This window comes from Trachypithecus francoisi, unplaced genomic scaffold (genome assembly GCF_009764315.1).
Source record: "Trachypithecus francoisi isolate TF-2019V2 unplaced genomic scaffold, Tfra_2.0 Lachesis_group13, whole genome shotgun sequence".
Classification (NCBI taxonomy): domain Eukaryota; kingdom Metazoa; phylum Chordata; class Mammalia; order Primates; family Cercopithecidae; genus Trachypithecus; species Trachypithecus francoisi.
In genome coordinates, this window is record NW_022681458.1 from 1,056,409 (window position 1) to 1,083,876 (window position 27,468).

The window sequence follows — 27,468 nt, forward strand, 5'->3', positions numbered from 1 at the left end:
CCCGCCCAGCCCAGGCCTCACACCCGGCTTCACCTCCCCGTTCCTGCAGCCCAACAGGGCTACTCCCATTCCCTAAAGCGGCCCAGTCCCTGTGCTTCCTCAGAACTTTCACCTTGAGTACCTGCCCATCCCACAGGGGACTCAAGCTGAGGCCCAGAGTGGCTCTTGGTGTTGTCCGGCCCCACTAGGTGGGGGCTGCAGAGGCCAGAGCAGGACAGGAAGCCCTGACCTTCTCAGCATGGGTGTTGCTGACAGCAGCTACGGCCCTGACCTTCTCAGCATGGGCGGTGCTGACAGCAGCTACGGCCCTGACCTTCTCAGCATGGGCGGTGCTTCAGAGGCAACAGTCCCTTCTTTGCTTTGCTCCTCCCAGTGGGGGTTCACCCCTACCGCTCAGAGCTGCTCTGAGGGGGGCTTCCAGGCTTAGCAGTGGAAATACAGGGATCCCTGTTACAATCCAACTCCAGATCAACAACAATAAATGTTTGTGTGCCATGCAAGTTAGATTTGAACTTCAGATTAATCCTAACAACTGGGTGTCCTGCATTTTCTTCGCCACCCTGATGCAGAGTTAGGCCACGAAGGGGAGGCTGCAGGGGCCGGGCGTGTGGTCTGGGAGTCAGGATGGGAGTTTGTGCCGTGTGGTGAGCATCGCCGCTTTATCCTGAAGCCCAGACGGGCCATGTCAGCATGGAAACTGCTTCCCTGCAGAGGTGTCTGCATAAAGGGCGTCTGGTCTCTGGGCTGCTGGATTCTGTCTGAGAGCCTGTCTCCTGTGGATTCTTCACCATCCATTGAGGACCTGGAGCCCAGGCCGGGCAGCGACTTGCGCAGGTCTCACAATGGTGCCAAGCTCATCCGCTCAAGTCTGACTTTTCTGCATCCGCACCTGAGCCTGAGCAGGCCTGGCAGGTACTCTGGGCACCTTGGCTGAATCGGACCACAGCGTCCTGGAGAGAAGGGCCCGATGCAGAAGAAGGGTCTCCTTCCCGGAGTACTGCCGGCGTTGGTGGCTGGTGTAGACCACAGATGGAGACTCCCGTCTTGGTTGCTTTTGCATCCCTGTCCCTGAGGCTGCACAGAGCTGTGTCTGCTGTTCCCGAACAGGTGGCTGGGCTAGGGGAGGGGCAATGAGCATAGGTCCCTGCAGGCAGCGTCTCTCAGCTGGGCTCCTGGCATGTGGTCGTGTGGGGGCTGCTGACTGCGGCTGGCTGAGGAACAGCCACCTCCTAGTCCCCAGAACCTGTGAACAGGACCTCATAAAGCACAGCAGACAGTGTGGCCTTACGTGGTAACAGACTGAACTGTGGGTGAATTGAGACCTGTGGGATGAGATTATCTGGGACAGCCCAGTGGCCCTAAATGCTCTCCCCAGTGTCCTTGTAAGAGAAGCAGAAAGAGATAGCACAGCTGCCCATAGGAGAGGATCACGTGAGAACGGAGGCAGCAGAGATGGAGAGACGTGGTCGAGGAACGCGGCTGCACTGGAGCTGGGAGAGGCGGGAGCCACGCTTCCCTGGAGCCTCCGGAGGGAGCTCGGCCATGCAACACCGTGCTCTTGGACGTCTGCCTCCAGAGCTGTGAGAATTCGCTTCTGTCATTTTACCTCCGCTGTGGTCTGTCACAGCCCTGGAAACGCCCCTGCTGTGGGCTGCAGCTGCGTGGAGCCTCCACAGCTCAGGGTGCGCCCCTGGTGCTTCCCTCGATTCAGCCCAGGGACTCTGTTCAGGCTGGAATGTGTCCTTCCCACCCCGCCTTTCCCAGCACATCTGGGACTTCCTGAAATACAAGATCCATGCTGTGGCCCTGAGCGCTGCTGAGAGACTCAATCAATGCCCATCTGAGCATTTGCGGTTGCCACGGGTGCCAAGGAACCCCTTCTTGAGTTGCCAAGGCCCCATGGCACGTCTGGTCTCTCTGACTCTCCCCACCCTCACCATGCTGCCCTCCTGGGGTCAGAGTTGGAGTCCTGGGTGCACTGTAGCCAGTGGTTGCCTGCAGGCCTCTGGAGCACTTGGCCCTTTGTGGTCAAAGCTGCCCAGCTGTCCAGGGCGGGTGCCCGCATCCCCTCCGTCAGCAGCGGCTCGCCTCTCTCTCGCACGGGTACAGCTTCCCAGGGACCACTGCTTGCCCACAGTTCCCTGGTGTGGTCCACATGCTCCTGTGTGCCAGGCATCATGCCCAGCTCTCGGGTACACTGAGGAATGTGACACCATTCCAGCCACAGGAAACTCACCGTGTCATTCGTCACCCGCCAGAGGGGCCAAGGGGCAAGGATGGGGCCTGGCCCATCGGAGGCTCCGACCTCAGCTGGGGCACAAGTGGAGAGAGTGGAGTCCCTTGGGGCAACCAGCTGGGTTCGGCTCAGGAACTGGTGGGAGCCAGGAGGCCAGAGCCAGTGAAGGACAGGACAGGGTGTCAACCAGGACTGACAAGGGGGACAGCCAGGTGGAATCCCCTGCCGAGGAGAGGAGAGGGGGGCCTGGTCTTGGGCCCTTGGTGTTGACAGCAGCGGAGAGGGGGCTTTAGGGGCAAAGGGAGATGCAAAGCCTGGGGGCTGTCCCCGAGGGAGAAGGGCCCTGCTCTGTGGCTGCTGGAGGGAGCAGCTTGGCGCCTGAGGAGCCAGCCTTTCCCATGGCTCAGAGCCCCTGGGCACTTTGGGTAGATTGGGGTGGGGTCGGGGGTCTCCTGGGTGAATTCAGAACACTGGGAGGTTCCTGGGAAGGAGGAGCTGGGACACTGAAGGTGTCATCATCCACCTCCCCGCAGGCCAGAGTCCTGTGGAGACGGAGGACTGTGGCACACGGCTGTGTGTGGGGACCTAGGCAGGCCGTGGGTGAGGGCCTAGGACAAATGGGCCCTCGAACCTGAACAGCTGCCCTGGGGAGGGGGACACGTGCTCTAACCAACTCCAGTGAACAGGAGTGGGCCAGCGTGGAGGAGGGATATCTGTCTCTTGACCATGGGCTCTCCTGTGAGGGGGTGAGCTCCCTGTCCTGGGAGGCATGGAAGCAGAGACCCACTCACTGGGCCGCAGCCCCTCACAGGGGCTTTCAAGCACCAGGAAGTGAGTGGCTGTTGCCCCTGCCCCACACCCCCGGGGTCGTGGTTCTGCCCACAGCTCTGACTCAGGTGCAGCTGCCCCGGGAGAGAGAGGCCCATGTGCGGTGGCTGCAGGGGCGGTATCTCCACGGCGCCGAGTGGGGCCGTCTCCACGTTTGCTGTTTGCAGACACCCCTGCAGCTGAGCACCCAGCGCACCCGGCCAGCTGGCAGGGCCAAGGGTTGGTGGGGCGGCTCCCTGCTGGTTGGGACTTGCACGGCCCTGTGCAGGGAGGGGGCGGGGCGGGCAGGGTGCCTGGCGCAGGTGCTGGAGGGGGTGGTGGGGCGAAGTTCTCCACCTGGGTGAGGTGAAGCCACGGAGACTGCTTCTCTCCACGACCAGATGAGCTCCAGCTCCCAGGCTAGGTGGGTGCCAGCTCCTCTCAGGTTGGAGGCCGGGCAGGGTGGGGTGGGGTGGGGACTGGTAGCCCAGGGGTCTGGGGCCCAGATGGCTGGACGCACAACTGGGGCAGAGGCAGGAGCCATGCCAGGACTGTGGCCTGTGCACGTTTGAGGCGTCTTCCTTTAAGCCAGGCACAGGTGTCTGAGGGGAACATTGCAGAGACACAGCCTCCAGGTTCCCCGCCTTCCAGGCAGCCTTAGAGAGTCCGGGGCTCCCCCACCGCGGGGTCTGGGCAACCACTGCCCTGCCTCCCCTTTCTCACTGAGCCATGGGGTGCCTTGTGTTCCCTCCAACCTGTCAGGGAGGCTGGGGCAGGGGGGCCTCATCCAGAGACCTGGCCCCGGGGCTGTGGGGAGGAGGGTGGAAGGAGGCCCATCAGGAATACACACAGGCTCCCCTTCCAGGGACGGCACAGTCCAGCAGCAGGATTTCTCCAGGGACCCCAAGCCTGGCTGGGACAGGGGCCTGGGCCTAAGATGTGAGAGCTCTTCTGATGGGAGGGAGGAGGGTAACCAAGCCCAGCCTCTGCCTGCCCTGCACGGCCCCTGTGACATTCCCAATTGCTGGGGACTGACTCACCCCCACTTCAAAGGCCTTAAATAGTTCAGCTATTTAACCTGCTGCACTGTGCTGTCACTCTGGAATTCTGCTCTGCGGGAGCTGAGGCCCCACCTGCAGACCTGCTGCTTACCTGGGCAGGTGCCTCCTCCCAGCCCATCTGCACAGCCGGCCTGCGGAGCCGTCCTCAGGGGCCACTGGCCCTCACCTGCCACCACTGAAGGGATGCCTGCCCCTGCTGTCCCCACCTCAGCCATGGCCGTGCAGGTGCCCCTGTGGCACCACTACCTGCAGGCTATCCGGTCCCGGGAGGCGCCACGTGCCCAGGACTTCCAGCGCGCAGAGAACGTGCTGCTCACGGTGCTGGAGCGTGTGCATGCCCTGGACCCCCGCTTCATCGTGGACTACTCCCGCGGCCTGGAGGCCTTCCAGTTCGCCCTGCGCTCCTCTGAGGACCCGCTGGACATGGAGGTGCCCCTGTGGGTGGATGCCGAGGCTCTACTGATTGAGGAGCCAGAGGCCACCCAGCCGGAGGATGGCCCTGAAGTATGCCGACTGGGTGTGCCCAGGGAAGGGGCTGGCCTGGAGCGGTGGACCACCGACGATATCTTCACTGCCTCCTCGGAGAGTGACGCCAAGTGCCGTGGACACATTGTGCCCAGCAAGGTCCTGTGTGTCCTCAAGGACCTGCTGGTGGCAGCCGTCGTACACTGCAAGCACCATAGTCTCATCAGGCCAGGTATAGGCACAGCCCACTGCACGTGTATCTGTGTGTACCGAGGGGCTGCTGTGTGGGTGCTCAGAGGGCTGTACCTGCTCACTGTGTGGGTGTCTGCATGCAAGTGTATGAGTGCACATGTGTGTGATTGCCGTGTACATGCACACAGGGTGGCGACTGTCCTCTGTGTGTGACTGCATGCACAGGCGTGTGTGCACGTGTGTGACACTGTGCAAATGTGAACAGCATCTTGGGGCACAGAAGTCGGGGGACCTCACTTAGGTCTTCCAGCTCCAAATGCCTCTAAAGACAGATGATGTGTTCTGTGTCGTGTGTGTTTGCACGGTGGTTTCCATGGCTGCCGCTCGTCCAGTGGCTGGAGTCTGGGGCAGCTGCTTTGCTGGTGGATTTGCAGGAGGGTCCTTCACATGGCTGCGGGCCGGTGGCTCTGCTGCCTGTCACAGCCTGGACCTCAAGGATCCTTGAGGCCGTCCCACGCCCACTTCCAGTGTCTGGTCATGTTGCACCAGGTGGGAGGGGTGTGTGTGTGCCTGCCTGCGTGCACATGAGTGCAGGGGTGTGAATGCGTGTGCATGTGTGTGTGCATGTCTTATCAGCTTGTGGCTGAGTTGCTTATTGGTGTCTTGAACCCCAAGTGGGCTCTGAGGCTGGGCTTCCGCATGGACCAGGGGTTGGCCTCAGTCTCTCCTCTGGGACTTTTTGTTTGTTTTTGAGACCAAGTCTTACTCTTTCGCCCAGGCTGGAGTGCCGTGGTGCAATCTTGGCTCACTGCAACCTCCGCCTCCCGGCTTCAAGCGATTCTCCTGCCTCAGCCTCCCGAGTAGCTGGGATTACAGACATAGGCCACCACGCCCAGCTAAGTTTTGTATTTTTAGTAGAGACGGGGTTTCACCATGTTGGCCAGGCTGGTCTTGAACTGGCCTCAGATGATCCGCCCACCTGGGCCTCTCAAACTGCTGGGATTACAGGTGTGAGCCACGGCGCCTGGCCCAAACTTTGGGGCCCTGTTGATATGATCCAGGGCAAGTCTGAGCCCAGGGCTCCTTTAGCAGGGGCTGCCTTGACAGCGAGGGTGGCTGAGAGAACTGGACTTGGCCTGTGCAGGGGCCAGGATGATGGGGACCCTGAGTAGTGCAGCCATCCTCCGGGGGATCAGGTTGTCCTGGAAGGGAACTGGGGACTGGAACAGAATTTGTCACATGTGAGTCACCACAGTCCTCACAGGGCTTTGTTGCCTCGAATCACCTCTCTGGTATTCATCTGACCCTCATGTCCTTCGTGAGGTCAGCGGGTGGGGTGAGCAGGAGGCTGTGCCAGGCCCTGAGTCGTTAGGATTAAGTCTAAGCTGCCAGGCTCCTCACACCCCCAGAGTGCGCTCTGAGAAAGCCGACCCGATACTGCAGGCCGCGCCCACGGCCCCTGAAGCTGCGCTGGGCTGGGCATGCAGGGAGATTCCAGGCATTGTTTCCTGATACTTACCTTAAAAGGGAAGTGGCAGCCTGGGTGGCAGGGGTCAGGCTGCCCCCACCCTGGGAACCGGTGAGACCAGCCCAGGGCTGTGGCCTGTGGCTGGGCTGGTGCAGTTGTGGCTGCCTTCCAAGCTGCCACGTCATGGGCAGCGAGCGTGTGTGGGCCACGGCAGATGCGGTGTGTGGAACTAGAGGCGGCTCTGAATGGCAGGCACCTCAAATGCTGCATTGGGGGGGCCTCCTTCTCTTTCATTGATGGGAACTGGGGCCTCTGTGGGATGGACTGCCCAGGCAGCAGAGCCAGGGTTGCCCTGAGGTGGGTCCCAGAGGTGTCCCCAGAACTGCCCCGCGGGAGATTGTGGGTGCTGAGGTCCCACACAGCCGGCACCAGGCTTCCTCCGGGAGGGCCCCAGGGCGGTGGGATGGGGGGAAGGCAGGCCCCATGCTCACTCGTGATGGGGACCTTTCCCAAGGCACATGCCAAGATTCCCTTGGGGACACGCCAGCATTCTGCCTGGGCCCCGCTCCCTGTGACCTGGGCACCCCGGCTGGACAGTGCTGGGGGGGGAGGGGCGGCCTCTCCCCTGGCCCCTGGGCCAGTGTTGGGCAGGGGCCGTGCCGGTGTCTGCAGTCACCCTGAGTGACACCTCACCCTCTTCATTCTCAGGTATTAATTTGTTTTGGGGGGGTTGGGTGACTGAGGCAGAGGTCAGAGGGCCCCTGGATTCACCAGAATGCCCCCAGCCCCAGCCCCATGACACCCTGGAACGGGCCCTCCGGGGGCTCTGGGCTCCATGTTAGGGAAGTGGGCACTGGGCTGGGCCCCAGGTGGGGTCTGAGTAGGGAAGGGGGTGGGAAACCTCTTGGCCAGAATGTGCCCCCCGTGGGGTGACAGAGGCCATGGGGCTCTCGGGCAGGGGCTCTCTGGGAAGCGTAGGACCCAGACCTGGTCAGGAAGAGCGGCTGAGCTCTCGCTGTGAGCCCGCTGGCCTGGGCAGCCCAGAAACACGGGTGGCCAAGCTGGCTCCCCACGACTGGCGGCCGCCGCCGCCTCTTCTCTCCATGGGAACTGAGTCCCGGCCTGGGCCTGTCCCTCCTGCCCCAGCTGCCCTCATCGCGTAGACTGGTCCCCTAGCTGGGTCCAACATGGGGCTCCTGTGCATGCAGTTGATGTGAGTGGCAGGGGGCTCTCAGGGAAGCTTCCAGGGGCAGGGCAGGGGGCATGGGGAGGAGGAGGCAAATTCTGGGGAGGAAAGGCCTAGCCTCGCTCCACCCTCTCCAGTTCTGGAGTGGGAGCCCTGTGGCCTCAGCCTGGACTACTGCTGCCTCCTTCCCCGCAGAGAAGGCAGCAGAGACACCAGGGCCATCGTCAGAAGGTAGGGGGCCAGCTGAGGGCTGGGACTTTGGTCCCAGGGCTGGGGCAGAGCGAGCAGGCTTAGGAAGGCCTGGGAAGGCACAGCAGGCATGGTCCTGGGGTACGGGGTGAGGGCAGTGCCTGGCAAAGGAAAACCTCACGTCGGACGCTGCTGTCATCACTGATGCTACAGGTCACTGAGCTGACAGTTGTGCCGAGGATGGTCACCAGTGGCCATCTCCTCACTCATGGCATGGTGGCCAGCTCCTCACTTGGCTGAGGTCCAGGGATGCACGCAGGTGTCCAGGGTTGGGGAGCTGCAGCCTGCAGGTGGGCGCCAGCAGAGAGGGCTGCAGGGGAGAGGTGATGAGGGGCAGGAGCAAAGTTGGCAGCAGGAGGAGGGCTGTGGAGTGTCCTGGGCGGCTGAGGCGGATCGAGGAGGAGCGTGTGACTTGGATCTTTGCAGGTTCGCTGAACGCAGCCAGCCTGAGGGAGGAGCAGCTCCACCTGTCCTTGCTGGTGTCCAGCGGCTGGAGAACAATCAACTTCCACGTGGTGCCCGTGGTGAGAAGGAAGCTTGGGGTGCCTGCCCTGGAGGGGGCCCAGCAGATGCCTGGGTTCCCTGAGGGCAGCTTGAGAAGGATCCTCAGCCAAGGGGTAGACCTGGTGCCGGCCAGCAGCCAGCTCTGGAGGTAGGTGCACCCTCCCGGTCACAAGGTTCCTGGGGAGTGGGCAGGAAGGGGCCACTGCCCCCATGCTTCCCCGGCCCCAGCCAGGAGCATCTGCAGGGTCCTCCATCTGCCTCTGCCCCCATGGGCACATGTGTTCCACTGAAATTACTGGGGTCCCTGGCTGTAGGGAGGGTGGAGATATGTCCTCTCCCAAGTAGAAAGGGGCCTGGTGGCATCTGACGCTGGGTGATGAGAGACCTGGAATTGTGGATGGCTGCCCTAGATGGGACCGTCCACTACCCAGCTTTTGCTTGGGGCAGGAAAATAGCTGAGAGGTCAGGCAACCTGTCCAGGCAGGAGGGTTCCCAGAGAAGTTGAGAGGGTCCCCACACAATGGGGGTGCATCCACATTGGTGTCTGTGAGAGGAAGGAAAGGGTCACTGGGCAGAGGCTGAGCTCCCCTGGAGACCTGGCCAGGGACCTCACCCCATCCAGATCTGACACCGCTGCAACAGCCCCTCGGGGTGGCTCACACCCCCTCACTCGCTGGAAGGATGATCGAATCCACGCTCGTCAGTGGGGGGCTTTGCAAAGCTGGTCATGCCCCTCCTGTGGTTTTCCCCAAAAGAGAAAGGCTCGGCGGAGCGCCAGTCACCTGCCCTGCATTCCCGCTGACCCGCTGGTGCAAGGCAGGGGCGGTGTCCAGGTTTGTGGAATAACTACCTGTCTGCCTGCCAAGGAAGGGGAAGGGCTGGCTGGGCAGAGTCATTTTTGCAATTAAATGGGAAAATGACATTTTTGGTGCTCCACGTCCCATAGACTTGGGGGAGACACTGGGTGCATGACTGTCCTCTGTTGTGGCTCCGTGAAGGGTGGGCCCATGAGGGTGCGGTGCCAAAGCTCCACCACCTCACCCCATCCAGCACGCGCACAGCAAGTCCTCTGGTGTGAGCTGCTCCGAGCTATGGGCATGGGCGGGGCTGGGGTGTGGAGCAGAGATTCTGAGCCCATCGTGTGGCCACCACTGGAGGCTGCCGCCCTGGGCTTCCTGAAGGGGCCATGGGTGGAGCTGTCACACCCCCGGGCTGGGTGGCTCCAACCTGGGCAGGTCTGAGAGGCATCTTCCTGTCTACACAAAGGGCCGGGTTGGCCTGGAGGCTCCAACCTCCCTCTGTATTCAGGGCCAGGGAGTCTCCACGAAAAGCAGGCGTGCACACTGCACAGCTGATGACCGCAGCTCCCGAGAGGCCTGGGGTCCAGGTTGGGTCCCACCAGCAGACGCAGCACAGCATGAGCCCGGCCAGGGCCTGAACCTCTGGGCTCAGGGGCTCCCCATGCTGGGGCCAACAGCGGCGGGGGCTGACCCAGTGCATCTGTCTGGGCCCCAGGACCTCCACTGACTACCTGCTCACCAGGCTGCTGGGGGAGCTGGGCTCCCTGCAGGGCCATCGCCTGGACAGCCTCTCCATCCTCGACCGGGTCAACCACGAGAGCTGGCGAGACGGCGGCCAGACTGACGGCCTGACCTTTGGCCACCTGAAGGTACGCAGGGCGGGACTCAGGGGGGTTGTCTGTCAGCAGGGCCCAGGGGTAGGTGCACCCAGGCGAGTCCCTCCTGCCAGCCCTGACTGGTGGGCAGCTGGTATGAGCCCTGAGTCGGAGTTGGGGGGATTCAAAGGGCCTGTCCAGGTTCTGAGGTGAGGCTGTGGCTCATGGGGGTCATGGAAACGTGGCCGCAGGTGCTGTGGTGCCGCAGGCTGGCCTTCGCCATCCCTGGGCCATGACCTTGGCGGCCCTCCTGGCCCTGGGACCCTGTTGGGTAGAAGCTCAGGGTGGGGCCTCACAGAGCCCAGTGTTCCCGCCCAGCGAGCCTCCTCCCAGGGTCTGGGAGTGTCACCGGTTGGGACACCTCCCTCTGGGGTTCCCAGGAGAGCCCAGGCACACCCCTGTCTCTACTTCCTGGGCCACAGTGCCATTCTGCAGAGCTCTGTCCTGGGGCTTTGTAATGTCAAATGCTGAGAAGAGCAAGGAACAGGCAGGGGCCAGGGACTCCAACCTACCCCAACCCTGAGGAAGCAGGTGCTGTGCTGTCTTGGGGTGTCTGCTCGGCTGGCCGCTCCCTAGAGTGCGTAGCTGGCCGGGCGCCGCTCCACAGATGGGGCTGGCCCCTCCACCTGGCTCAGTGTTGAGGGAGAGGTGCCCCTTCTGGTGTTGGCAGTCCCCAGGTGACCTCTGACCACGCCCTCTCAGGCCTCCACCTGACCTGGAGCTTCCAGCCCCCCTTGAGGTCGGATGCGTGGTGGTTCTGAAGCCCCAAATTCAACTGCAGGGTGAGGGGCGGTAGAAGAAGAGGGTTTGAAAAGCCGCTGTGGGACAGGACCTGGGGCAGGATGGAGGGGAAGGGTCTCTGGGGCTGCCGCAGGCAGCCCAGGTCTGTGGTTCAGGCCGGGGGTCGTGAGCACACAGACTAGGACTGTGACAATGCTATGGACCCGTTGGGTTGGGCTGTAGGGGGTGAGTAGGAGCTCAACGCGGCAGAGGGAAGGAGAGAAAGGCCCAGAGGATGCTGAGAGCTGCAGAGGCCCCCAAGGGAGGTCCTGGGGGGTGAAAGGAGGAGCTGGGGTGGGGCGCCAGGGCCAGAGCCAGACAGGGGAGGAGAGAGAGGGGGTTCATGCCTTCGGGAGCCAGCAGGCTGAGGGCAGTGGGTGGGAGGGGCCTAGGACTCTGACTGGGACGTGGAGGGGAGGGCGCACAGTAGGGAGAAGTGCGGGTGGGAGGAGGGAGGGGCAGCCAGGTGAGGGTGGTGGGAGTGCAGGGTGGGAGTACAGGGTGGGCCAGGCGGGACAGGAGGCCAGGGATGACCCTGCTGTCCCACAGACGGTGCTGCTGTGGGCCTCCGTGCTCTTCCCAGCGCCCGAGGACTGGGCAGAGCTGCAGGGCGCCGTGTACCGCCTGCTGGTGGTGCTGCTCTGTTGCCTGGCCACACGGAAGCTGCCCCACTTCCTCCACCCTCAGCGCAACCTGCTGCAGGGCAGCAGCCTGGACCTCGGCGCCATCTACCAGCGCGTGGAGGGCTTTGCCAGCCAGCCCGAGGCGGCCCTGCGTATCCACGCCACCCACCTGGGCCGCAGCCCCCCGCCGCGCATCGGCTCCGGGCTCAAGGCGCTCCTGCAGCTGCCGGCCAGTGACCCCACTTACTGGGCCACTGCCTACTTCGACGTCCTGCTGGACAAGGTGGGTGCTGGCCACGGGAGCCTTGGGCAGGCCCAGGGGCGTGGGAGGGTGGGGGCGGAGCCCTGGCCCAGCTCCCTGCCGACTCTCTCCCGGGTCGGTGGCCCCAGGAATGCTGAGGCCAGGTCAGGGCTCAGATGGAGAGCGTCTGTGGGGACATGTGATGTCTGGGGGTCACACGGGTCATGGGTGGGTCCCCTCAGGGCCTGGGGTTGCTCCCTGGAACCAGGGCAGTGGGTCTGACCCTGCTTCCGTTTCCCACCAGAATTGCCCCCCAGCTCACACTTGGTAAATGCTCAGAGCCCCAGCTGCCCACCCTGGAGTTCCATTCCTCGGGAAGGGCTGTGGCCTTACCTGGGCCCCACAGGGAACATTTTTTTTCTCCCTGGACTCAAGAATCCACAGCCATGCTCCTTGGGACCCTGTGCCCCTTGGGCCACTTCTCATGGGTGCCTGGAGGCTCCACCAACTGTCCCTCCCTGTGCCCCAGGCTCTGCCACCTCTGCCGAGCCTGCCCAGAGTCCACCCTGCTCCTCGCCCAGGGCCCGGCCCTCACCCTCATCCCAGGAACAAACACGGTCTCCTTCCAGGGCACACTGGGGGTTTCTCAGCCACCCTCTCCCGTGTCCTAGTCACAGTGAGGCCACAGGGTAGCTGCCCTCTGCTGGGCATCTCCTATCCTATTTTAGCAAACTTCTGCCTATTGAGATGCTGATGGCCTCCTGGGGTCTCCCCTCATGCCCAGCACTTAAGAATTTTTACCCCAGAGCCTGCAGATTAGGGGGCAAGGGCCATGCTCTGCTCTCAGCAGACCTGTGTGGGCAGGGTGGGGTGAGGGTGGGGTGGTCGCCAGAGGCAGGCTCCAAGCAGCACCCCGTGGGGCCTCCTCTGTGCAGGCCCATGCCAGGGCGCCGTGTGTGAAACGGGGCTCAGGGAGGAGCAGAGGCCGGGGCCGCTCTGCTTCTGGGATGCCCATCCAGGCAGATACCCGGGGCAGGAAGGCCCAGCATGGCCCAGGGACAGCCAGTTGTTCCGTGCTGTGCTCTTGGCCCTGAGAGCTTATCGTGGGCTCCGGGGTCCTCGTAACCTTTCTCCCCTGCAACCCTGCCTGTAGTTCCAGGTCCTCAACATCCAGGATAAAGACCGGATCTCTGCCATGCAGAGCATCTTCCAGAAGACCAGGACTCTGGGCGGCCAGGAGAGCTGAGCTGGGCCACCTGGTCTTGGCCACCTGTTCTCGGCTGCCTGACAGACTCTGCACTGCACCATGGGAGGCTCCTGGGACATTTGGAAGAAGGAATGGGCTTCTCATTGAGGGGGACAGTGGAGGGATTTTGTCCCCAGGAGTGGCCTCTCAGAGTCTTTCAGTGCCTGGTGGGGCATGGCAGCCCTCTTGGAGCACCTCCTCCCTGGGTCAGGGCCTAGATGCAGGTGCCAAACTCTACGTGGCACATGTTGACCCAGCCACATGGCGTTGTTAAGCAAACAGCCTCGGCAGGAGACCTGGAGCTGAGGGCTTGGCCCTGCCTGCACTGCGTGCCATTCCTTGGAGAAGAAATGCTGTATATTTGGTCTTGAAAAAATGAATGTGCTGGGTATACACAGCAGAAAGGGGACTCTCCACTTTTTGTATATCTGTGTGGAAAGTATTTCCCCTAGAAGTAGAAGAGGCTCGTATGCAGACGGATAATTTTGAGTCTTCTCCATTCTCTGTGAAAGACCCCCCTTCCCCAGCCATCCCTCACTCCTACCTCATTCTTAGAGCAAACTAAAGGCAACTGAGGGTGCACACACAGCCATGAGCCCACCTGCCAAGGACTAGTCCCATCTGCTTCTTCCTGTTCCCGTGGAAGTGGCCCCTGATACGGTTTGGATCTGTGTCCCACCCAGATCTCATGTCGAATTGTACTCCTCAGTGTTGGAGGAGGGGCCTGGTGGGAGGTGACTGGATCATGGGGGTGGATTTCTCCCTTACTGTTCTCGTGATAGTGAGTGAGTTCTCATGAGATCTGGTTGTTTGAGTGTGTGGCTCCTCCCTCTCCCCTTTTGCTCTCTTCCTCCTTCTCCGGCCATGTCAGATGTGCCTCCTTCTCTTTCACCTTCCACTTTGTCAGTTTCCTGAGGCCTCCCAGCCATGCTTCCCGCACAGCCTGCGGGACTGTGAGTCATTTAAACCTCTTTATTCATTACCGAGTCTCAGGTAGTTGTTTACAGTAGTACAAGAACCTCCTAATACATCCTCCCTCTCTGATGTAAGGTGTCCTCTCCTGGCATCTGATGCCACCTCCACTCTGTCCTTACCATTCTGTGTCCCCCGCACCTCACATTCTCTCATCAGCCCAGCACTGCCTGCCTGCAGCCGGTGACCTGCATGGGTCCTGCCTGTTGGACATTTCCTGTTCTCCACCTCTGACCTCTCAGGGGCATTTACCCCTCAGTGCCTGAGCCGCAGCTCACACCCTAGGCTCTTGGAGGGAACCTGCAATTCATGCAGCAGCAGCTCCCTGGAGCCTCCTTGAAAGGGACTTCTGACCATCTGCCAGAGAAAGTGCACACTCGCAAAAGGAGATGCCCAGGCCCCTTGAAGGCTGCGAGATCCAGGGCCTGAGCCGAGACCCAAGGGGACACAAAATGCCATTGCTCCTCCCCGGTTAGAATGGGGCTGGTGGAAGGGCAGGATCATGGCTCCCACCTGACTCCTAATGGAACGGAAGGGCAGGTGAATCACTTGAGGTCAGGAGTTCGATGGAGACCAGCCTGGCCAACATGGTGAAACCCCATCAGTACTAAATAATACCAAAATTAGCCGGGCATGGTGGTGCGTGCCTGTCGTCCCAGCTAATCCAGAGGCTGAGGCAGGAGAATCGCTTGAATCCGGGAGGCAGAGGTTGTAGTGAGTTGAGATCGTGCCACTGCCCTCCAGCCTGGGCAACAAGAGTGAAACTCCATCTCAAAACAAACAAACAAACAAATAAATAAATAAATTCAAATATGCCAGGCTGATCTATGGCCACAGAGGCCAGGCAGTCCAGGGGTGGGCACTGGCTGGATGGGAGCATAGGGGACCTTCCACTGGAGGCTTCCGCGTGTCATGGGCTCAGGTCCTGGCTGTGTGCTCTCGAGCACGCAGGTGCCCTTGTCTGTGAGAGGGGTCTCCAACCAGCCCTGTGGGCCGTGTGGTTCACCTGGAGGTGATGCGTGAGGACGTTTGGGGGTGTGACATCTGGGGCTAGAGTGTAGTGACAGCACCCCCTCCAGGAGAGGATCTGCCCTGTGGGCTCCAGGATGAGGAGTGTCCCTCTCAAGTCCACAATCAGGCAGCTGAAGGAGCAGAGATGCTCTCCTGTCAGACTGTTTCACAGACCATCCCACACAGTGAGGAGAGGTGGCCAGGCCCTTTATTACACATTCCCGGGAGGCTCACGGCCGGGGAACTGCCACTCATTTGGAAGGCACTGGGTCCTGCGCCCAAGTGGTCTGTTTCCAGGAGGTGCCGCTGGAGGGAAAAGGGCTGCCTGAGGCCAGGGAGGCTGCCTGGTTCTGCCTCCTGGGCTGGGTCAGTGGCTTGCCTGTCCCCAGGCCTGGGGGACCTTGCAGGGTCTGTTTGCTCCTGATCCTCCTGATCCCTTGGGCTGGGCATGGGCCGGGTGTGTGCCAGCCGGCAGGTCACAGCTTCTTCTTGGGGCAGTGCTGCAGGGCTGCCCTCAGGGCCTCCGTCACGCGGTCCACATTCTCGCGGGTGGCATTGCGGCCCAGCAGGCCGATCCGCAGGACCTGGGGGGCACGGGCCAGGCCGACGTCAGCCTCCCGCCTGGGACCCACCTGACCCCGACCAACGGCTGGCCAGAGCCAGGATGGGCTCTCCTGAGCAAGGACCACCCACCCAGTGTCCATGAGGGGAGCTGAGAGCCCCGTACAGGTCGCAGGGGAGGCCCCCGAACACCCAGGCCAGGGCAGGCTCTCCTCCCTCTGCACCCGCAGCTATACGGGAGGGCAGGGTGGTGCAGTGAAGGCCCCTCCCCACTGCCGCTCGGAGACACAGCCGGACCCAGGCGTGGGGCTTCCCGGCTGGTTCCGGGGTCTGCTCAGAGGGAAGGAAGGACGTTCCGAGTGGAATCATAAAGGCTGCACCTGGTGACCTCAGCAGGCTGGGGTGGGAGCAGGGGAGACAGGACACACTTTACTGGATACCCCTTGGAGAGCAGACCCTTCTGGACGCTCCTCGGTCTGGGCTGTTGGATGACCCTGGCCTGCCCCAGACCTGGTGCACAGTCCTGCTCAAGGAGGGGTGGTGGGTTTGGTTTCTGCCAAAGGCCCTCGAGGCACTCCCTCTCACCTTCCCCGTGGAGGGCCCGAGGCCGCCTATGATCTGAATGTCGAAGTGGTCCAAGACGTAGCTGACGATGTCTCTCCAGTCGTAGCCAACGGGCACAGCTACAGCAGTGACCGTGGGCAGCCGGAGCGCCTGCAGGAGGGACCTGGCTCAGTGAGTGGCTGAGAGGCCCTACACGGGCCTTCGTGACAGCTCTTGGCTGGGGCCATCTGCCCTGGTTTCAGGCTACAGAGGAGCCGGGGGAGAAAGGGCTGGGGGAGAGCAGGGTCCCCACCCTTCAGGAGGCAGTGAGTGGGCAACTTCCTGCTGGGAGATCACAGGCCGTCCTGAGATCTGGCATCAGAGCCCGGGAGCTGTGACTTCGTGGCTCCTGTCGAGACTGCTCCCTGGCCCTGGGGCCACACCACCCGGCAGCCGCCCCCTCTTCTCAGGAGCCAGTGTCCCTCCTGAGGGAGCTGGGCAGGAGCCCCTCATCCTTCCCCATGAGTGCAGGGCTGCCCACTGCCAGGGGCCTCCTTACCGGGTCCTTCACGAAGAGCTGCAGCCCCAGCGCCTGCAGGCGCCTGTGCAGATACACTGTGGCCTCGCGGTGCTGGCGCCAGCTGTTCTCCAGGCCCTGAGTGGGAGATGGCACCAGTGGGCAGTGGCATGGGTGGGGTAGGCAGGAAGCCCCGCCCTCTGTGGTGCAGGAGGAAAAACCTGACTCTGCGGGCCTTGGTGCAGGGGAGCCCCTGGAGCTCTCCGTTTGGCTTTGCCCAGGAGCAGGGCCTGGGACTACCCCAGGGCAGGAGGAAACATCTGGGTCTGGGAGAGACAGAGGAGGGGTCTGCGAGAGACGGGGTGGGGGGTCTGCCTGTGGCCCCGGAGGAGACGAGGGGAGAACGCCTTGCAGGGGGGGAGGGGGCTGAGCAGGGAGGGGAAGGGTTGTTGGGCTACACAGGGCTGGGGTGGATCAGGGCCAGGGCTCAGGCTGCCGGCTTCCAGGCCCCCTGTCCTCTCATGGCCGGCTCCCCTACCTGGCATCCTCCCCAGAACTGCTCCTGTCTCCGCTCCCGGCAGGTGAGGGGTGGTCTTCCCAGCCCTGGGCCTCTCAGTGTCATCACCTCGGGTCCTCCCGGTCTCCAGCCACCAGCTCCCATGGCCACCCCAGGTGGGTCCCCCGGGGCAGCAGCTGCTCTCTCCTCTGGCCCTGGCCTGTCTTCCCTGAACACGTGCCCCTGCAATCCTCACTCTGCCAGGTCCCCACGCCTCCACCCTTGACTGTGCCCTGGTCCTGTTCTCTCCCTTCTCTGACTGACTCACAACCCCCACCCACCTTTACGACGCTAGAGCCTCTCCCTGTGTGAGCGCCTGACCCTTCGCCTTCCCCCAAGGGTACGGGTGGCATCCAGCTTACGGGGGTACCCCGGCACTAACCCAGCCCTAGGCAGTGGCTTTATGAGTGGACCCAGGAGAACTAACATGGCAGGCACGGCCTTGCAACCTCACGGGAAGCTGACTGCAGCCTGGGGACCCTTCCTAGACTCTGGACTGGTGGCTGGCAATGGGCCCTGTGGGACACAGGACAAGCCTGCAGGACCTTCCAGTCCCTCACTTTATATCCACACCCACCTATCCGCAGGCTGCATGTCTCTGGCCCCTTCAGCGGACTCCCCTTCTCTGAGCCCGCCACTCACCGGGCCTCACTTACTGCTTCACACGGCAGTGGAATGGTTGGGAGCGTCCACACTTGCCCCATTGCTGCATCTGTCCCTGGGGCTGTGTCCTCCCGGCCCTGCCCACAGCCAGTGCGCCCGGGGCCTGTCCTCTCTCCCCCATCCCCACTGAGGGCCTCTCTCTGGCAGGCTCCCTTCTCTCTGTGCACCAGGAATGGTTCCTTCTCTGCAGGCCGTGCCCTCGACCATCCAGCCAGTGGCCCTGTCTCCTCCTATGGAGTGCAGCCCACGCACCTGTTCCGCAATGAGGGCCAGGCTCTCTCTCAGGCCGTACAGGCTGATGACGGGGATCGTGTGATGGTACCTGTCAGATACGAGGGGGCTTGGTCCAGCACCATGGGCAGGCTCGGGGGCAGACGGGGCATTAGCTCTGTCTGCCCCAGCCCCAACAGCACAGGCTCTCTGAGCACAGGCCAGTATCCCCCACAGAGGAGTCTCGTCCGAGTTCAGAACTGTGGACCGGGAAGGCAGCTTCGTCTGCCGGGGAGAGCATGGCTTCATGTGGGGCCCGGCCAGGATGCAGTGGGTGGTACAGGAGCAGAGACACGCACCACCGCCACCCTGCTGAGCCCCTCAGGCGCAGCGTGCCCACGAAGCCAGCACTGGCCCTCCGTGCCCACCGGGCTAGGGCAGCTTTCCTGGAGCCTTGTCCCTGTGTGTAACATAAGGGGCCTTGGGTTTATGGTCAAGGTTGTCTTTTGAGAGGGGGTAAACTGAGGCCCAGGAGTGGGGAGGCATGGCAGGGCCAGGTCCAAAGTGCCCGAGGATGTGCTGGGACCTCTGAGCGGGGGGACAGTGTTTGTGGAAGGGGCAGTTGGGGGCCATGCCCTTGCCCAGAGCCTCGGGCCAATCGAGGAATGGGGAAACCCAGGGTGGGGCATTTGACTGCCTGATGCAGGTGAATTCTGGGACTCCAATTGGGGTTCCTACAGCATGAAGGTGGGGGGCTCGGAGAATCCGAGTGCACTGAAAGGTCAGCGTCCCCCCAGCCAGCCATGCCCAGCCCCCCCACACCTTCCCGTCCCTGCCGGGCCTCACATCCTGGGCTGGTCGTCACAACCCCAGAAGTTGGCCAGCCACTTGATGTCCAGGTAGAAGGAGAAGGGCTTCGTCTTGCGGGAGTACATCTTCTTTCTGGGGAGGAAAAGCAGCCTGAGCACCGGCCCCTCAGTTTGGGCTGAAGGCCGGAGCGGTCTTGCTGGCTGTCCTGTTTCACAGGAGTGAGGTGGGGTGGGGCCCCCAGGAGGGCCTGCCCCAGCTGCATTTGTACTCAGGGGCCAGTGTGAGACCGGGCAGGTCCTGGGTCCCTCAGCTGTCCAGTCCTGCTGGCCCTTGGACCCAGCCTGCACCTCTGCCCATGTGGGTGTGACCCTGCGGGGGGCACCGAGGCCAGCTGCCTCCATTCGGTGTGCCCCTTTCTCTCCCCCAGCCCTTCCTACAGGGTCAGCTTTCATTTCTCACATCATCCAAAGGTGACTGCTTTCGGGCCCCAGGGCACACTGGCCAGGCTTGAAACTTTAAATATGTCCGTCTCTACAACTCCAAGTTGGTGGGCCAGCCCCAGTCTCTCCCCAGGCTCCTGACTCACACCCAGCCGCCTCCTTCACCCTCCCCTGTGGTCCAGCGGGCATCTCAGACCTCCCATGTCCAACACCGAATTCCTGACTTTACCCCAAAGTCCTCTCTGTTCTGGGGAACGGCACCTCCAGTTGCCAGGCTGCAGCTGGATGTGAACCGCCTGTGAGGCCTGGCCCTCTTCCCCCACCCCTGCCTGGCCGGGCTCGGAATCTGGACACCAGGAGCGGGAGGTGAGATTGGGACTGCAGGGGGCACCATGTGTGGTCCACGTTGTCCGTTGGGGCAGCCCCTGGAAGCCGAGCCAGGGTGGGTCAGGGTGCTGGGCCCCAGGCCCTCAGTTCTTTCCTGGCCACTCCTTGGTGTGAGGCTGGGAACTTCCAGAGCAGTGGACTCTGCACCCTGCACATGCCCACGGCCCTCCCCTCGCCTGGCCTCCCCACTCCCCGTGAACGCAGTGCCTTTGGCCTCCCGGAGGGTGGGCAGAAGAGTGCCAGGTGCTGGAGGAGCCTGGGGAGCCCTTCCAGCCTGGCTCCTGCCCCTCCTGCCTCGGGCCACCTGAGCTCCCTCCAAGCCCAGCCCTGCACAGAGGTGAGGGTCTGTGGGTCACTCACTTGGCCTTGTCACTGAAGGAGATGAATGAGGTGCCTGGAGGGGCGTTCAGGACCTTCTGGGAGCCTGAGTACAGGATGTCGATGCCTGTAGATGGGTGGTTTGCTTGGGACGGGTGAGCCCCACCACAGGGCAGGCCAGTCCAGCGGGGTGCCTGCCTAGCTAATGGGCTGGTGGGCTACGACCCCACCAAGAATCCGTACATGATGGGAGGGGAGACATGGAAGGGAGTCCTGGGTTCGAATCTCAGCACTGCTGCATGGCAGCCATGACCTCAGGCCTGAGCCTTTTAGTGCAGCTTCTCCGTCCGCTGTGCTGGTCCCCAGGGACAGCCCTGCCACCCCTGGCACCATGTCCCTGGGTCCCTCCCCAGGTCCCTGCTTTCAGTAGTAGTTTGAGGATCAGCCCAGAAATCCCTCCCTTCCTGCCTGAGATCTCCCAAATCAGGAAGGGCTCTGCAGAAACAGAGAGGCTCCCATGGAGTGGGCGGGCAGGCACCGCAGTGGGTGCAGGGTGCAGGCTCTCCCCGTAAACGATGGGCACAGGAGGCTCCTTGGTCCCCTCGGCCGGCCTGGCTGAGGTTCCCTGCAAGGTGACCCTGTGCAGTGGTGCTCACTGCTATGGGCAGCCTGGCGGGGTGCAGGGTGGATGTGAAACTGAGCCTCTGGGGGTTTGGCAGAGGGGTCCCCTACACCTGATTGACTGGAGCCCTGGCCCTTCCTCTTCCCACTGCTTCTACTACAGCTCTGGGGCCTCTCAAATGTCCCCCACCAGCTATCCCCCTGCCAGTCCCCATGTCTGGATCTGAAAGCTCAGTGGAAACACTGGGGTGCCAGGTAGTTCATGGAGCTGCTCTTGCCCCGGCAAGGAGTGAGAGTTTCCCTGGGCCTGATGGAGATGAGGCTGAACCCGCAGTGTTGGCTGCCAGACGCGCGCTTCCAGCAGGGCTTCCTGCACGCGGAGCCCCTGGCTGCTTGGGCTGGGTAGGGCCCTCAGAGCACACCCTTACCTTGCTGGTCCATGTAAAGAGGGGTCCCACCCAGGGATGCCACCGAATCCACCAGGAGCAGGCACTTGTACCTAGAGAGGGGGATGGAACAGAGGGCCGCAGGTGAGGCAGGGGCCGCTGGAGGGCTTGGGCCCCAGCCTGGATGGGGTTTCTGAGCCTCAGGCTGGCAAGGAAGGGGGGGTGCCTCCCACCTATACCCCAGGAGTTGGCCAGTTGCCTTCTCCTGCCTGTCAGGATCCATCAGGACCTGTGGCTCTTCCTTTTCCAGCCCTCATCATTGGAGCAGAAGGAGCTGGGGGAGTGAGGGAGCATCACGGCCCTGGTGGGACCCAGCTGCAGGGCCCTGCAGCGGTGCTGAAGAGGGTCAGCCGGGCAGTCTGTGGTTCCCCAGGGACAGCAGGCACATGAGGGCCTGTGTGGACCCCAGGGACCAGGGTGGCACCAGGCTGGGCCTCCCTCTGCCAACAGCTGCTCGGCCCAGCCACTGGCCAGAGTCCAGGGCCAGAGGGGACAGAGTCCCGGAACAGCACAAACAGCAGCACCACGAACTCTCACCCTCCGAACTCTCACCCTCCTTCACCTCCATATTTTCTTGTAAAGAAAAAAAAGATACAGAAAGTATCTCGTGCTGGCTGCAGGTGGGGACGGCCTGGGTGTTGCTGAAGCCGGCCAGGTGATGTTTGTGAGCTTTATTCATGGCCACGGTCCATGCAGCAAGCTGTCCGGGCTGGGGGCCCTGCTGAGGGATCCTCCCTGGCCATGGAGTTTCTCTCCTCTGTCCTGTGCTCAGACCTGCCGACGGGTCTGCTAGGTCCCAAGGGGCTCTGTCCCCATTTCTCAGGAATCCCATCTGACTCCATTCAAGGCCCTGCCCTGTGCACCCCCAAGTGGGGGTGAGGGAGGCTGGAGGAGGGAAGTGGAGGGCATCAGACAGCTTTAGTGCCCTTGGAATCTCGGGGCGAGGTGGGGACAGGCCCTGGCAAGATCTGGAGGTCTGTGCCAAGCCCTCTTCAGTCATGCGGACAGAGGTCAGTGGGCACCGTGGGGGCGCTCGGCCAGGGAGCACCTGAGCCTGCCCCGGGGCCTGGGGGTGTCTTTAGACTCAGCCCAGAGCAAAGAGGACCTGGGAGGTGCTTGCACCCCACACCATGTGGCAGAGGCCGAGGTGGGGACCAGGGGCAGAAGCACCAGAGGGACCCGTACCTACCCCTCCCCACAGCCTGGCTCTGAGCTGTGCTCCGGCCCACCGCCCTGGGGCCAGGTTCACCTGTGGCAGAGTTCCCCGAAGCCATCAAGGGGCTGCAGCACGCCGGTGGACGACTCCCCGTGGGTCAAGAACAGCAGCACCGGCTTGTGCTGGGCCAGGCCCTGGGGAAGCAGGGATGGCTACAGGCGAAGCTCAGAGGGGCAGGGGCCAGGGCCCCCCCAACAAACCCCCCATGGGTGGCGCAGCTCCAGGCAGCAGGGGCTGGGTGTGCTTCAACCCCTCCCTGACAGTGTGCATGCGAGGAGGAGGCTGGGGCATCTCCGATTTGGGAGGAGGGCTTTTTCAAGAACAAGACTTTTGTGCAGAGATGGAGGAAGGGTGGCCCCAGCCTGCTGCCCGGCCTGTGATGGCTGTTGCTAGATGGACGGAGTCCCCACACTCCGGGTAGGTTGAGGCTGACTTCAGCCCACAGGGTGGAGTATCCTGAGTGTCAGGGTCATGCTCTGCAGCCCTGACCACAACCCTGCCTCCTGCCTCCAGCCCCTCTGGCCCTGCCCACAGGACCAGGCTCCTGACTCAGTTTCCCTGCCAGACAGAAGCCTCCCTACCAGTCTTCCCACCATTCTCAGGTAATGGAACCCTCCCCTGTGGCCACTCAGGAGATGCTAGGATGGGCTGAGGGCCAGCCATGGGCCCAGCCTCCCGGCTCTGATCCCACCCCACTGGCTGGCCACTTCCAGGCAGCCTGTGAGCCAGCATGCCCCCCAACCTCCTTCCAGACCTGACCCCCACCCTGGGTCTCCCTACCTCCTCCACCTCCTGCAGTGTGTAGTGGCCTCCAGGGTCCTTGGTCATTGGGTGCACTCGGGCTCCTGGGTGCGGAACAGAGTGGGCTGTGAGTGTCCCGCACACACTGCAGAAGCTAGCGTTGGGCACCCGTGGCCCTGCTGAGCAGGGGGGCCCTGTGAGGGCTGGATCCCACCCTGGCTGCCTGAAGAGGAGGGTGCACTCTGCCCAGTGAAAGCCTCTCTGTGTGTAGAGCCAGGGCCATCTTGACCCCCGACTGTTGGAGCCAAGGCTCCTGGGGTGCTCTTGACAGAGCTCAGCTCAAACACCCCTTCTCAGGCCACACTGGCCAGCGCCTCCCCAAGCAGAGTGAGCTCCCGGGGGTCGGGGCCGCACCTGGCCCAGGGCTGGCACAAGGAGTGCACCTGGCCCAGGGCTGGCACACCACTGGTGTGGTGGATGACAGAGTGAAGGATGAGGGGTGAGGGAGGAAGCAGTCTTGCCCTCTGTTGGAGCTGGGGACTTCAGGAATCAGGCCCTCGTCCCCTCCTTCTCTCTCCCCTATCCTGTGTGCTGCTCGTGGCCAGGGTTGTGGGAGGGGAAGAACCTGCAGCTGAGGGTACAGAATGGGGACAGGGAGGCCACATACCGCAGGCATCTGAGCCTGAGTGCTCTGATGTCCACTCGGGGTCTTGGCCTCTGCCGACCCTGGGTCCCCTTGAAAAGTCTGTGGACTTGGGATCGGGACCCTCTTGGCTGTGGCGGTTGGTTGAGTATTAACCAGTGTGGCTATTGTGGAGCTGGCCAAACCGATGTCCCTCAATGCCACAATCAAGCACTAAACCCAGGGCACACTCCTGCTCCTGTCTCTCCCAGAAAAGTGTACTCCAGAGGCAAGTACTCTGTCCATACCTCCGTATTTTGGGGATCACATCAAGGTTCCAGAAGGGGGGCTGCTGAGATTTGAGGGGAGGCTTCAGCTTCTGAAACCCCACCCTGTCACAGAGCAGAGCTGGTGCCTGGGGCCCCGGACAGCGGCTGGGGCTCTCAGGAGTGTGTGCTGGGACCAGAGGCTTCCCTGCCGTGCCATCCCCCACGCGCTCCAGAAACAGCTCGAGGAGACTGGAGGGATTGGGGCACCTGTGCTACTCCTAGCCCTATCAGAGTCAGGCCCCACGAGTGCCCTGACACCACCTGGAGGAGGCAGCGGGCTGAGAGGAGGTACGTGCGTGCAGGGCCACAGGGTGGGTAAGCGCTCACCCAGGGACAGGGCCACCAGCTTCAAACAGAGGGAGACCAGGGAGGCCTTGAAGGATGGAGCCAGGGCCGTCCCCACCTGGCTCTCTCCCTTACCCATGCGCTCCCCGACCTCCATGGCTCGCTGCCCCCAAATGCCATTGACCCCGACCAGGAAGGAATCCCCAGGCTCTAGCACATTGACCAGGGCGGCCTCCAGGGCACAGTGTCCGGAGCCAGTGATGACCAGTGTGAGCGGGTTCCTGGTCTGGAACACGTACTGGATGCCTTCTTTGATCTCGTCCATGATCTGCGTGTATGTGGGAACAGGGTGAGACCCAGGCTCCCCGCCCTCCGAGGCAGGAGGGGCAGGAGCCAGGCTGGAAGGGCTCCCCAGGCTCCTCCAGCACCTGGCACTCTTCTGCCCACCCTCCGGGAGGCCAAAGGCACTGCGTTCACGGGGAGTGGGGAGGCCAGGTGAGGGGAGGGCCGTGGGCATGTGCAGGGTGCAGAGTCCACTGCTCTGGAAGTTCCCAGCCTCACACCAAGGAGTGGCCAGGAAAGAACTGAGGGCCTGGGGCCCAGCACCCTGACCCACCCTGGCTCGGCTTCCAGGGGCTGCCCCAGTGGACAACGTGGACCACAGATGGTGCCCCCTGTCTGTGATCTGCGTGTGGCTGGGTAGAGGGTGAGACCCAGGCTCCCCGCCCCCACCGTCTGTGATCTGCGTGTGTGTGGGAACAGGGTGAGACCAGGCTCCCCGCCCCCCCTCGTCTGTGATCTGCCTGTGGCTGGGTAGCGGGTGAGACCCAGGCTCCCTGCCCCCGCGTCTGTGATCTGCGGGTGGGAACAGTGCGAGACCCAGGTTCCCGGTCCCCCCTCGTCCGTGATCTGTGGGTGGATACAGGGTCAGACCCAGGCCCCCGCGAGTGAAGAGACAGTGACCCCTCCCCTCGTCCGTGATCTGCGGGTGGGAACACAGGTGAGACCCAGGCCCCCAAGTGGCCCCCCGCTCCTACCTGGTACATCTCCTTGTCCATTGGCCCGATGATCTGCATTCCCCCGGCTGACATGATGCGAGGAGCCAGGTTGGAGGGACCGGGCCCCAGCAGGAGCCGCTTGGGGATGGAGAGGGGCTTGAGCAGGCCTTGGGTGGGGGCACCAGCAGCTTGTGAGAGGCCATGGTCTGCACCCAACCTGCCGCTTGGGGACCTGGGTCTGCACTGGACTTGGCCAGAGCCTGGAACATTTCCCGGTAGGCGGCACACAGAGGTGAGAGGTGAGGATTGGTGGACAGGCTTCCACGCATTTCCAGTAGGCGGCACACAGAGGTGAGAGGTGAGGATTGGTGGACAGGCTTCCACGGCAACCCTGCCTTTTGCTTTTGTTCCCTGAGCCTTATCTGTGCTTGTCCTGCGGGTCAGGGCCAGGCAGCAGGGGACTGAGCCCTCAGGCAGAGGGATCCTCCAGGGCTGAGTGACAGAAAAGCAGCGTGTGACAAAGGTGTCCTCACCCCAGCCCTCCTTGCTCACCCTCTGAGTCCTGCACGTCCAGCCCCTCCTATCCTGCTTAGCTCAGAGGTCAGAGAACTGTTTCTTAAAGGGCGGGAGCACAGATCGTCGAGGCTTAGCAGGCCCTGTGGTCTGTGTTGCAACAACTCAACCCTGCCGTGTGCTTGCAAAGCAGCTGCCAGCGGTCTGGGCGTGTTCCCATAAATCTTTATTTACAAAAAGCAGTGGCAGGCCAGACTGGGCCCATGGAGTGCAGTTTGCTGACCCTGGCACAGCTGATGGGAAGGCTTGTGAACCAAAAATAAAATTCGAAGACCTCCCGGCAACCGTCTGAACAGGCTTCCCTGTCTGCCGCGGCACTCTAAACTTTAACCTGGAAGACGTTCGGGCCATGCCACAGCATCCCCCGCCAGCATTAACATCGACGCAGGCCTTAAGTCTGATAGGAAGCGTTTACCATCTATTTTCTCTCTAAAGCGCACTACCTGGAGGCGCCGTCGGCTCTCCACAGCCTCTATTTCATAACCCAGACACCCCTTTCTGCTGGTACAAACTCTTCAATCAGTTGACAATCAGAACATGTTTAAATCTCCCTATGACCTGGAAGCCCCCAATTCGAGTTGTTCCAGCCTTCCAGATGGAACCAACATTTGATCGATGCTCATGTCTTCCTAAAATGTATAAAAGCAAGCTGTGCCCCCATTACCTTGGGCACTTGTGGTCAGGGGTGCACCCTTGAGCTTGGCAAGGATGTCCTCCCTCCTGAGGCTATGCCGCGGGTGCATCCTTAGCCTTGGTAACAAAAACTTTCTAAATTAATTGAGACCTGTTTCAGGTACTTTTTGGTTTACAGGCTCAATTTAGCAAACAAACCTGCACGGTGTACAGACACACACAAGGCAGGGAGTTGCACAGTGGGTTTCGTCATGCTGCATTCCAGAGACGTATAGAAATTCTAGTTATGTATACGTTTTAGGTTGAAAAGAGGAACCAGGTGCCGACTTTAGATAATAGGGAAGTCTAATTACTTCTACATTTCCCAAATACAGAGGTTCCCCCCACAGCCTCCAGGGCCTGCCTGATGGTCACCACGTGATCTTTGCTCTCCTCAGTTTCCCTCTGACAACTACCTTGGTGAAATCTCTGACCCTTCCTTTTCCGCCATGCTCATGTCCACCTGCTTCCTGTTGGGGTCTCAAGAAAGGGGAACTGGCACAGTGAAGGGGGTGTCCAGTGCGTCTGGCTACTTCCTGCTGAAAGGGAGTTCGGGGGATAGGTCATGTTTTTCCCTTTCTTGCTCTGGTCGTGAAGGGAATAAAGAGTCATGAAAGCTTACGCATGGAGCGCGTGACGGGGTTCTGTCAGGAAGCCCCATGGAAATTGAGCTGCCGTTGCGGGGCGGTATTGGGACTGCATAGCCGTCTGCAGGTGGAATGGTTGTCATCTGGAACATAGAAACTTAACGAGAGCATTAAAAAAGGCAGGGACCAACTATTAAAAGAAAAATCGCCGAAGAGAAAGGTCTGAGGAATGGGAGAAGCCAAGGGGTTTTTTGAAAACCAGTCAGGAAAAGTTTGGGCCCAGTCTTGGTTACTTTGGGAAAGTGTGTGTAGCCATTTGGCTTGTTTGAAGATTTCTTGGGCATTGGGTTCCACTTCTCCAGACACATTAATGTAGGTGCAACAGGTCCTGTTGATGACAGCACAGACCCCTCCTTGTTCAGCTAGGAGGTAATCCAGAACTCACCTGTGACCAAGCAGCGAACTCCTGCTGGCGACTTGTGGAGCTGACAGACAGGTGCCAGGGTTTGCTATTTCAAGGGAGGCAGTAGGTTCTCTTAGTTGTGATTTCCCGGTAAGTAAAACCTCCCCAACGGGTAAGAGTTGTGATCGTTCCCACAACTCTGGTCACAATAAGTCTCAGGGCCCTTTTCCTTCTGAATAGAATTCTGAATTGGA

The 27,468-nt window shown here is 61.8% G+C and overlaps 2 protein-coding genes across 5 annotated transcripts; one reads left to right on the forward strand and one right to left on the reverse strand.

Annotated features, from left to right (window-relative positions):
* The first annotated feature begins 3,361 nt into the window (after window positions 1-3,361).
* MAB21L4 (mab-21 like 4) lies at window positions 3,362-13,142 on the forward strand. Of its 4 annotated transcripts, none has more exons than XM_033229532.1 (7): window positions 3,362-3,467; window positions 4,316-4,801; window positions 8,091-8,316; window positions 8,924-9,001; window positions 9,684-9,837; window positions 11,173-11,529; window positions 12,641-13,142. In XM_033229532.1, the coding sequence occupies exons 2-7, from the start codon at window positions 4,318-4,320 to the stop codon at window positions 12,731-12,733; spliced, it is 1,392 nt and encodes a 463-aa protein (XP_033085423.1). In that variant the 5' UTR covers window positions 3,362-3,467; window positions 4,316-4,317; the 3' UTR covers window positions 12,734-13,142. The 4 variants fall into 4 exon arrangements, with proteins under 4 accessions (XP_033085423.1, XP_033085422.1, XP_033085425.1 ...); XM_033229531.1 differs by having other exon boundaries at window positions 3,387-3,467; window positions 3,909-4,801; XM_033229534.1 differs by having other exon boundaries at window positions 3,387-3,467; window positions 3,909-4,801; window positions 11,311-11,529.
* A 1,759-nt stretch (window positions 13,143-14,901) lies between these two features.
* On the reverse strand, window positions 14,902-25,609 carry AGXT (alanine--glyoxylate and serine--pyruvate aminotransferase). Its single transcript, XM_033229536.1, is given in 13 exon segments — window positions 14,902-15,300; window positions 15,863-15,991; window positions 16,380-16,475; window positions 17,809-17,878; window positions 18,613-18,708; window positions 19,764-19,848; window positions 20,771-20,841; window positions 22,038-22,138; window positions 22,785-22,849; window positions 24,117-24,309; window positions 25,019-25,146; window positions 25,149-25,305; window positions 25,365-25,609. Coding segments are annotated over 12 exon segments (1,242 nt in total). The 5' UTR covers window positions 25,249-25,305; window positions 25,365-25,609; the 3' UTR covers window positions 14,902-15,192.
* Window positions 25,610-27,468: the final 1,859 nt, after the last annotated feature.